Source organism: Salvelinus fontinalis, chromosome 24 (assembly GCF_029448725.1).
Source record: "Salvelinus fontinalis isolate EN_2023a chromosome 24, ASM2944872v1, whole genome shotgun sequence".
In the NCBI taxonomy this organism is placed as follows: Eukaryota; Metazoa; Chordata; class Actinopteri; order Salmoniformes; family Salmonidae; genus Salvelinus; species Salvelinus fontinalis.
This window is the reverse complement of record NC_074688.1, coordinates 17,284,105-17,295,780: the sequence shown is the minus strand read 5'-3', so window position 1 is coordinate 17,295,780 and position 11,676 is coordinate 17,284,105. Positions and strand designations below refer to the sequence as shown.

Here is an 11,676-nt window from a genome sequence, read left to right as displayed (position 1 = left end):
CCACTGGCTCCAGGTCATCTACAAGACCCTGCTAGGTAAAGTCCCCCCTTATCTCAGCTCGCTGGTCACCATAGCAGCACATACCTGTAGCACGCGCTCCAGCAGGTATATCTCTCTGGTCACCCCCAAAACCAATTCTTCCTTTGGCCGCCTCTCCTTCCAGTTCTCTGCTGCCAATGACTGGAACGAACTGCAAAAATCTCTGAAACTGGAAACACTTATCTCCCTCACTAGCTTTAAGCACCAGCTGTCAGAGCAGCTCATAGATTACTGCACCTGTACATAGCCCATCTATAATTTAGCCCAAACAACTACCTCTTTACCTACTGTATTTATTTCTTTATTTTGCTCCTTTGCACCCCATTATTTCTATCTCTACTTTGCACTTTCTTCCACTGCAAACCAACCATTCCAGTGTTTTTTTACTTGCTATATTGTATTTACTTCGCCACCATGGCCTTTTTTATATTTTTATTTATTTATATATATATATATTGTTTGCCTTCACCTCCCTTATCTCACCTCACTTGCTCACATTGTATATAGACTTATTTTTCACTGTATTATTGACCGTATGTTTGTTTTACTCCATGTGTAACTATGTGTTGTTGTATGTGTCGAACTGCTTTGCTTTATCTTGGCCAGGTCGCAATTGTAAATGAGAACATGTTCTCAATTTGCCTACCTGGTTAAATAAAGGTGAAATAAAAAATTCAAAAAATAAAATACTGCAGAGTGCAGTAATATTGTATTTTCTAATAGTTGTATTTGTATTGAACCATATTTGACATGTGAGGGATGTTCATTTGAAGAACAAGAGAAGGGATTGCATTTTCTTTGTGTAGATCATTTTGTATAACTTTTTTGGCAAACTTTGGTACGTTACCAAAAAACCACAACATGGCCTCTTTCACTTTATTTGCTGCATATGTTTCTGTAATTTCCAGCAGAATTCCCCTCTGAGGTAAAGCTAAACGGTACAGCTGAATTACCATGTCCACTCTTGTTAAGTCTGTGCGAATGGCAATAAAGCATTTGCTGCTTTTTATAGCTATTTGAGTAGCATTGCATTTTTTACAGACGTGCTCAAATTGGTTGGTACCCTTACAGCTCATTGAAATGATGCTTAATTCCTCCTGAAAAGTGATGCATTTAAAAGCTATTTTATCATGTATACTTGCATGCTGTTGGTATGTCATAGAATAAAGCAAAGAAGCTGTGAAAAGAGATTAATTATTGCTTATTCCACAAAGACATTCTAAAATGGCCTGGACACATGTATTGGTACCCCTTAGAAAATATAATAAATCATTGGAGTATAGTGATATTTCAAACTAATTAGTTTAGTATCACACACGTCTCCAATCTTGTAATCAGTCATTCAGCCTATTTAAATGGAGTAAAGTCGTCACTATGCTGTTTGGTATCATTGTGTGCACCACACTGAACATGAGCCAGAGAAAGCAAAGGAGAGATTTGTCTGAGGAGATCAGAAAGAAAATAATAGACAAGCATGGTAATGGTAAAGGCTACAAGACCATCTCCAAGCAGCTTGATGTTCCTGTGACAACAGTTGCAAATATTATTAACAAGTTTAAGGTCCATGGAACTGCAGCCAACCTCCCTGGGCGCGGCCGCAAGAGGAACATCGACCCCAGATTGAACAGAAGGATAGTGCGAATGGTAGAAAAATAACCAAGGATAACTGCCAAAGAGATCCAAGGTGAAGGTACGTCAGTTTCTGATCGCACCATTCGTCGCTTTTTGATTGAAAGTGGAAGAAGACCCAGGAGGACTCCACTTTTGAAAGAAAAACAAAGCCACTTTTGAAAGAAAACAAAGCCAGACAGGAATTTGCTAAAATGCATATTGACAAGCCACAATCCTTCTGGGAGAATGTCCTTTGGACAGATGAGTCAAAACTGGATTTTTTTGGCAAGTCACATCCAGCTCTATGTTCACAGATGAAAAAATGAAGCTTTCAAAGAAAAGAACACCATACATACAGTGAAACATTGGTTAGGTTTTGGGGTTGCTTTGCTGCGCCTGGCACAGGGTGCCTTGAACCTGTGCAGGGCACAATAAAATCTCCAGAATGCCTTGATAGTCTTGAGAGAAACGTACTGCCCAGTGTCAGAAAGCTCTGTCTCAGTCGTAGGTCAATGGTCCTCCAACAGGATAATGTCCCAAAACGCACAGCTAAAAGCACCCAAGAATGGATGAGAACAAAACATTTGACTATTCTGAAGTGGCCTTCTGTGAGTCCTGATATGAATCCTATCAAACATCTATGGAAAGAGCAGAAACTTGCAGTCTGGAGAAGGCACCCATCAAACCTGAGACAGCTGGAGAAGTTTGCTCAGGAACAGTGGGCCAAACTATCTGTTAACAGGCACAGAAGTCTCATTGAGAGCTACAGTAAACATTTGATTGCAATGATTGCCTCTAAAGGTTGTTCAACAAAATATTAGGGTCCCATTTTTGTCCATGCCATTTTCATATGTTTTATTATGTACAATATTATGTTGAGTAAAAAATAAAAAGCAAAGTCTGATTTCTATTAAATAAACAATGGTGGACCACTGTGTTATTATTTGACCCTGCTGGTCATCTATGAACATTTACATTTAAGTCATTTAGCAGACGCTCTTATCCAGAGCGACTTACATTTTTAACCTTTTTTTTATTTATTATTTTTTTATTTAACTAGGCAAGTCAGTTAAGAACAAACTCTTATTTTCAATGACGACCTAGGAACAGTGGGTTAACTGCCTTGTTCAGGGGCAGAACGACAGATTTGTACCTTGTCAGCTCGGGGATTTGAACTTGCAACCTTTCGGTTACTAGCCCAACACTCTAACCACTAGGCTACCCTGCAGCCCGAACCACTAGGCTACACTGCCGCCCTGAACATTTGAACATCTTGGCCATGTTCTGTTATAATCTCCACCCGGCACAGCCAGAAGAGGACTGGCCTGGTTCCTCTCTAGGTTTCTACCTAGGTTCTGGCCTTTCTAGGGAGTTTTTCCTAGCCACCGTGCTTCTACACCTGCATTGCTTGCTGTTGGGGTTTTAGGCTTGGTTTCTGTACAGCACTTTGAGATATCAGCTGATGTAAGGGCTTTATAAATACATTTGATTTGGATGCCAATTACTTTTGTCAGTTAAGTTATTTCAGAGAATTGTGCATTCTTGTTTTTTTGTGGAGGGGTACCAATAAATTTGAGCACGTCTGTATATGTTGTAATTTCTTCCAAAGCTGTCCAGATGGTCAAAAAACATTGTATTCTTTCTCACACTAAGTTCCTGAACCATTTCTTAATGTACTGTACGGATGAGATGCGAGTTTTCTGTGTATTACCTTATACTGCCTATGAAACTAACTAAAGCAAGACAGAAGCGCTTGGGACAGAACAGTTACTCTATATTCTTCATTGACATGAGTGACATGAACACCAAAACACAAGGCGCTCATCTTTTAACCAGACAGAAGCTCTCACATCCAGTTGCAGACTTGGACTCAAATTTAAATCATTTCAAATGCTTTAGCTGAGCTTGATTGAGCTTGCCTGGCGCAATGGAACCAATAGAATAGTCGCGAAGGTGCAAAACCTGCCCACCTGGCACTCCAGACAGGCTAAATCAAACATGCAAAGTATTTGAAAGTAGTATTTGTATTTGTATTTGAACCAAGGTTTTCACAGTTGCCTGAGAAAGGGAGGAGTCTTAACCAATGTTCTTGTGGTTTATTTTTGTACTGTGAAATTCTTTGAGCCCTGGTGAGGAAAGAGTTTTTTTTGTTAACTCTGCTATTTTATTTGGAAAGAAAAACCCCAGATAATTACTCCATCCATCTTCTGTCTTGTACATTTCCACAAGTGTTTCATGTGGAATTGTGCAAGCAAATTACATTTGGATTTTGGGTTCATTGGTTTTTAGCCCTCACGAGTGGAAAGATGAATCTGTCTTTGCTCCTTAAAATAAAAGGTGTGTGTGTGTGAGTGAGTATGTCTGTCAATTGGAGGGGACATCTTGGGGAATTGTCTCAGCTCTGTACCTTGTGTTTCTGTAACCAGGGGAAGCACATTGCAAACAACAGGTCTAAAGAAGGAAGAAAAAACACAGAAGTTTCAGTTTGTGAGGTATGCATTGTCTGGCTACAGGCTTGATACTTCCAGACACATCCCCCTCTATGCCTATTGGGCTCAAAGAAAGAACAAAGTTCTTATTACTTAATGAGTTTTGGGCCCTAATGAAATAAAGGTAAACAATGTTACGGCAATGAAGAGGCCAGGCAGGCAACATCAAGCAGCATCTCTAATGAATATGAGTGTCAGTGGGCATCACAGCTGAACCCAGAACAGAATGACTGTCGGTGCATTAGTTCATTTAATCAGAAAAAAAGACTTAACTAACATTACTTGTTATTACTTTATTAGCAGATACAGTTGAGTTTAAGATGTAGTATAAAAAGTCAATTTATTTTGTCAAACCATACATTTCACAAAAGGTCTTAAATAATTTGCCTTTTCACTCGTTTGTAGAATGCACATCATAAGACCAGAAAAATTGACATATAATTTGAAATAGCTCAACATATTTACATTTCATATACAGACATTTTACACCATACCCAACAACTATTCTAAATTAAACTCCAAAATACGGATCCCCCTGGATGACTTGTGACTGTCATGTGACAAGTTGGCAACGGAACGCTGGAATAGGGAGGTTCATTCAGACAGAAAAGCTCTGTGGTTTGTAGGGCAGCAGGTTATAGAGCGGGGCGAAGGGAGGGGGGTTGGGGTCCGGACGGAGGGGTACTGATGGATCACTCTGGGGGAACTCCTTCCCCGCCGCTGGGGCAAAGTATAAGGAGGCTCTCTGAAAGACCGAACAGAAAACACAAGCTTAGTTGGATTCAGCTCAACAGTATTGTTCCATTTGCTAATTTGTTCCATTTATAACTACACTCTACTTCTAGGTAAAGAATAGTTACAAAAATATTTAGAATTGAAAACCATGACCAGTTTGAGTGGATAAGCAAATAAACGTAATAGATGCCAAATAAATAGATGCCTATACAAACAAATCTTAATTTGAGGGAAAAACAATATTGTTCTATTTGTAACTACACTAAACTTGGAAATAATTACAAACAGCAGGCTTTGAACATCACCGGCTTTGAGTGGATAATGGATAAGAAAATAAAAAAGTTTAAAAGATTCCAAATAAAAAAATTGATTCCAAATGGAGGTAGGCCAAATGTTTCTCAGACAAGTTCTTGTTTTCTGGGGGTTTATTGGTTGTTGGATGCATGAACCTGGCATGATCTACTAGGGCTACTTGGTGCTTTCTGTCTTTCAAGCAGATTAGTAGTTGCAAAGCTGGGTTTTAATACAGAGGTTAAGGTAGACGGTGGGCAGAGGAGGGGAGAGCAGCAGGGCAATATGGGATGGTAGAGGGAGCTGAGTCCTCCCAGAACATCTGTGAGTTTCCATCCAATGTACAGTATCTCACCCCTTTCTCTCCCCTGGGGTTTTACAAGACCAATTACCAGTAATAGGACTACTTGAGCTCAAGACCGAAACAGAGGTTGCTGTTGAAATATAGTGCATTCGGAAAGTATTCAGACCCCTTCACTTTTTCCACATTTTGATACGTTACAGCCTTATTCTAAAATGGATCAAATAAAATAAAAAGGGCTTGTAAGTAAGCATTTCACTATAAGGTGAAATACACCTGTTGTATTCGGCGCATGTGACAAATACAATTTGATATGCAGAGAAGAATGGGAGAAACTCCCCAAATACACCTGTGCCAATCTTGTAGAGTGATACCAAAGAAGACTCGAAGCTGTAATCACTGCCAAAGGTGCTTCAACAAAGTACTGATTAAAGGGTCTGGCGTGGAGATATTTGAGGTGTGTCCTTAAAACGTGCGCCAATGTGCCAATTTCAAGCAGCGCTACTGGTGATACTCAAGACTCACCAAAAGCTGGTCTTAGCGGTAATGCAATTGGTTAAGTCAACAGACATTCCCGTTTTTTCTTTATATTGGACATTAAAAAAAAATCTGAATGGCCAGTGAGTGGCCAAGCCTCGACACACCCACAACTTGTTTATTTACCAAAACTTGCGCCACTGTTATCTACTGCGCCCATAATTCTGATTGTGAAAATAAAATAATTAAATCAGACACACCCCCAAACTTATAATGCTATTGCCAGATTTACCATTGCACTAGATGTATTAAAATAGAGCCCTGTATCTCCAAAAAGGAAACTTTTCATAAAAACTGATTTGTTAAATATATTTTCAGATCTATTACCATATAGTCACGGATATTCACAAGGTGTTTGGAGTGACTTTGATTGGTCTTAAAGTCATTAAACTTTCACTGCACATTTTTGTTTCTGTTTTTTTTTACACACATTGAAAGTAGTCATTCGCTTGACTGCTTTCAATGTGTGTTAAAAAACAACATAACAAATCAAAAAGGTTACAAGGAGATACAATGTTTATCCAGGACGGCAATGATTTATTTCTACAAACTCCGCTTCAGTTTTGGGCTTAATTGACCTAGTAAAATCATAGCAGAGAAATGGGTCAGATTCATTATATGGAAACAGCAAATGTGGGTCATGAGCCTGATCTGTGTGGGTAGGCAAGCAGGGTTAGGGTTAGGGTTAGGGATAGGGACAAACTTATTACAGTAACAGTAACTTCAACACTGAAGATTCAGTGGAAGCAGCAATTTTATCTTTGTGTTTTGCAATAAATAGGTTACATGGTGTGTTTATCATGCATTTCATGTGGATGTAGTTTTTTTACGTATTCAATATCTGTGAGAGATGTTTGCTTTGACACTTACCCAGTGGGTTTTGCTCTTATCTGTTCCAATATTAACAGGAGTGGAGGGTGTGAGCAAACAGAATTACGAGTGTGTGTGTATGTGACTGACCGGGTAGAGGTGTTGGTGTCCTTTGTTGGTGTTGTCCATCAGCAGGGGGGCAGTGGGGGAGGAAAGACATCCACCCTCTGAGAGATGAGATGACAACAGGGTCACTGAGCTGCTCCTCTGTCAAACACATACACAAAGAAAGACACACACAAACACATTTTGGAATGTTGTGAAATGTGTTGTGATCCTCTTGTGTGTATTCTGAAATACACACACAAACACACGTTAAGGGTTGTGCTGGATATCTGAAATGATGTTGTTACCTGGTCTGGCATCAGCAGTCTGCCACATGGATGAACCCCGACCCACCTCCCACCCCCCCCTCCCCCCCACCAACACAAACGCACAAACAAACGCTTGTTCACGCACACACACCCTGACACGCTGCTCATCAACCAGAAGTGGTGGGGAGAGAGAATTATAGCAATGCCGTGTTATTTGGATAAGACAGGAAGGGTTGGGGGATCCTGGGGTGGAAGGGAAGAGCTCAGATTTCCAAGAAACAATTATGTCTGACGTTGATGTGTGTCTTCCTGGGCTATGCCCTGCTGTGTCTCCCAGCTCTATCGTGCCGCAACACAGAACATAAGCTCCTTCTTCTAATTCAATCAGGGCCGGTTAGCTGTTCTGGTTCTGCTGGGGACATTTAACATAGGATGATCGCCAGAGAGATATCTTTCTTTCCTCTTAAGTGAATCGTGACATTTCTAATCTGGATTGCCGGGAAACTAAAAGACACACTTTTGTATTCGATTTGATCATCAGAAACGTATGAATATGTCTTTCCCAACCCCCATCCACTCCTTCAAAGCTTTGCTCAGATATGATAGCAGACAGACCTGGGTTCAAAAACGATTTTAAATAATTGTAAATACTTGATCTGTGCTTGATTGAGCTTGCCTGGCTTAATGGACCGATAAAATAGTTCCAAAACTGTAAACGCTGCACATCTGGCACTCCAGGCAGGCTAAAACCAACACTGACAGTATTTGGGCGATTTCATAGCAGAAGAACAATGATAGCAGAAGGTCTTGTAAAGTTTAACGGCTTCCCGGCCCACACCCCTACCGGCTCACACTGTTCCATCTTGACACCATATGTCCATAGGAGTCATCCTGATACATCATCTGGGAGATTGTCTGTAATTTGATACCTCTGCTACTCTCCACAACTCCCATCTCTTGCTGTGTTTGTCCTCAACAAATGCTTCACCTCCACTCCTCTGGAACACGGTACACCTTGTATGGACTCACTGTACTCTACTGTATCAACCCCAGTCTCATCAATAGCACTATAGGTGCAATCAAGCAACAGTTATGCAATTCGCCTCCACTCACTTAAAGGAACCCATACTCTAGATCCTTCATCGCTCGGGTCAAAAGTTGTGCACTATAATAGGGAATAGGGCTTCAAACACATATAGTGCACTTAAAGTGAGTTGTGTTTTCAGATCACAGAGGTCTTATATTGGGATAAGTCCATGTCCCAGGTCATCTGTTCTGTAGATTCATCTTGATCAAATGGAAAAGAGAAGCACTCTGGGCTCCCGAGTGGCGCAGCAGTCTAAGGCACTGCATCTCAGTGCTAGAGGCATCACTACAGACCATGGTTCGATTCCAGGCTGTATCACAACCGGCCATGATTTGGAGTCCCATAGAACAGTACACAATTGGCGCAGCGTCGTCCGGGTTAAGCCGTCATTGGAAATAGGAATTTATTCTAACTGACTTGCCTAGTTAAATAAAGGTTAAATAAGATAAAAAACAAATAAATGTAACTTCCAGATTTGTTGTGCTTATGTTGTCCATTCATTTGAGGTTGAGGAGGCACATAGCTAGATCTACACAACCTGAAAACATCTGAGAAACTTTGAATTTGGAGTGTAATGTCCCTATAATGAATAACAGTATACCCTTGATTCAATCCGTAGAGCTGAAGACCTGCGCTGCAGTGCAATAGAAAATGAAAGGCAATGTTCCCGCGTTCGGTGAGACTGCATTTATGGTAAACGCTTAATACAGTATGTCGGCTCAATCGAAAATTACCTTGAAATTTCAATCGCGCTACAGCTCAGACCTTCAGCGCTACGAATTGAATCAAGTCCAATATTAACCTGTGAGCCCGAGGAATGTACCTATATAAATAACACGCCAAAGTATTTCAGAACCATGGACAGCTACAGTTAGCCAGTGCAGGAGAAAGGCGCTGATGGTTCAGCACCACGGCAGTGGAGAGCTCCACTACAGGTGGGCCGTGTCCCGCACCCAACACCGCTCATTACGAGCTGTTGCCACACACCTGTGGGCTACTGAGAAGAATGTTTGGAATGGGCAGGAGCAGGCCTGCAGGGCAAGAGAATGCCACCTAATTTGGATTATTTTTCCCAATCCCCTTTCCCCAGGTTTAATACAATATGGAATAAAACCTGGATATGATTTAATTGCAAGTACTGATTAAGACTCCTGATTGTACACCACAAACCTTAAAGCATTGCAAAAGTACAGTAGCATGTAATTTTAGCCATAGCCTCGCTCTCACCTGGTCCTTGATGCTTCCCAGCACAGCGGTGGTCAGGATACCCAGGAAGAAGGCCACCAGGTTGAGACTGGTCAGCACCCAGATCAACACGTACAGGGACAGCACGTCTCCGCAGCTCCGCACACCCACAAACTCATAGTAGTTGTTCATGTAGCCCCCACTACAAGACAGGACAACAGAACGTCACTAACAACAAATCCTAGAACAATATTATTATATTTATGCTATTAATATGCCATTCATAGAATAACATGATGCTACTTTATAAAGCTATACTATTAGTATGAAATTATTTGGGCAGGACCAGGAGTTCTCGCCATTGTTTTTATTGAACCTTTATTTTGACAGGGAAGTCATACTGAGACTAGGGTCTCTTTTTCAGGTACAATATACAAAATTACAAAACATATTAAGAAAAAGACACATTTATCAACATAGAGGTCTCTGGTCATTACTCTGAACGGACCAAGTAAGACCAGGGGCCTCGTTTATAAAAATGTTCTTAGATTTATACTCAAAGTTAGTCGTAAGATCATTTCCGACAGTGTGCTTACGTTGGATTCATAAAACATACCGAGCATAAAAAAACGTGCTTACGCAGCTTCTAAGAAGCCCATTTGTAACTTACGCACCTGTGATCTATAAATTTCAAATTAACTTAGAATTGACGGCACCTGAACGTGCCTTACAATCAGCGATTTCCCCGTATAGAATGCTAGCACAAATGAGGGTTTAGTCAGGAATAGCCATGGACCAAAAGAGAAAAGCTAACTTTTTGGAAGTCGAGATCACGGCGATGGTAGAGGAGATTGAAGACAGGCAACACGTATTATTCGGTGGACTAAATAGTGAGTTGACAAACAAAGCCAAACAGGTAGCTTGGGAGTGTGACGCCGCTGCAGTGAACGAGGTGGGGCAGCAAGACAGAACTGTGGCTGATGTGAAAAAGAAATGGTTTGACCTTAAACTGCAAGGGAAAAAAATAATAGCCCTACATAACCAGCAGGAAAATCACTTACGTCAAGTCTAGACTTTGCATAGAGATAAGATCATTTCCACGTCAAAGTGAGGTTTTATAAATAACTACTTATATGTGGTTTTCTGCATAAGTCATACTTAAGATCAAAATTCATTGTAAGTCCGTTTTCTAAATGAGTCTCCAGAGGATCTCATTTCAGAGTGCTCTGTATGTTGTTCCACATAAAGGGCACAACAAAAATCAGCTTTCCCCAACTCTGTGGAGACCGAAAGGGCCTCCAGTGTTATTCAAGCCTGAGACCGAGTTTGGTAATTTGTAAGTCTAAATTGAATTAATTATGATAGATACATAAGAAGTTTCTGCATGAGTGCTTTGTAGGTAAACACATGAAAATGTTGCTCTCTCCTTACATACAAAGAGGCCCAACTAGTGCTGTTACTGTGACATATTACCGCCACACTGGCGTTCACAAGTCATGACGGCAGTCAAATTCCATGTGACCGTTTAGTCACGGTAATTAGGCGTCTCCAAGCTCTGATGCTGCTGATGGTCATTAGTGGCCTACCAAACTTGCTAACTGCTACCAAACTTGCTAACTGGACTCTATTGTCCATCTAATCTCTCTGACATCAATGCAAATGTAATTGAAAATCTAATCACACTTCACGAGAGCCCATGAGCTCATGTTGCGCAACATTTCTATAGGCTATGCAATTGCGTGAGAAAACAGAGTGATGGCCTCTATTAAAAAGAGGTGGATCCCATGAGCTTTCTATAGGCTTACTATATTTATTTCTCAACTTCCTAATATTAAACAAATTGCTTCTCTTTACAACAGGGGTATAGACTACCTGGTTGGAATGAAAATGAACCACGGGAAAAGCGTCCTCCATTCGCTATTTAAGTGCATAGATGACATGTATTTTTCCCGCTGCCCCTGTTTCGAGACAGGTGCATAGTAATGGTCCATTCTAAATTAAAAACGAATTTCACACATATATTATTTAGGATATGTAAAGACAAGATTAAATCAAGAACAGTCTGAGGGGTGACAATATTAGCCTATCACTTGTGAATGATGCCCAGCTAGTGTGCAGTAAGGCAAGAAACAACGCAGGCCTTTTTTTAGCAATTTTTTCAAATCACACCTCGCACACCTCATGTAGTCTAGCCCATAGGCCTATATGTTTTTATAA

The 11,676-nt window shown here is 40.7% G+C and overlaps 1 protein-coding gene across 1 annotated transcript in view; it reads right to left on the bottom strand.

Annotated features, from left to right (window-relative positions):
• Nucleotides 1-4,417: 4,417 nt before the first annotated feature.
• Nucleotides 4,418-11,676, bottom strand: part of LOC129822066 (transmembrane protein 255B-like) — a 34,619-nt gene continuing 27,360 nt past the window's right edge. The window contains exons 7-9 of the mRNA XM_055879950.1: nt 9,502-9,661; nt 6,964-7,080; nt 4,418-4,884 (exon numbers count right to left, since the gene is read on the bottom strand). Of these exons, the coding sequence (XP_055735925.1) occupies nt 4,738-4,884; nt 6,964-7,080; nt 9,502-9,661 (424 nt within the window). The 3' untranslated portion in view covers nt 4,418-4,737. The remainder of the gene's footprint in view (nt 4,885-6,963; nt 7,081-9,501; nt 9,662-11,676) is intronic.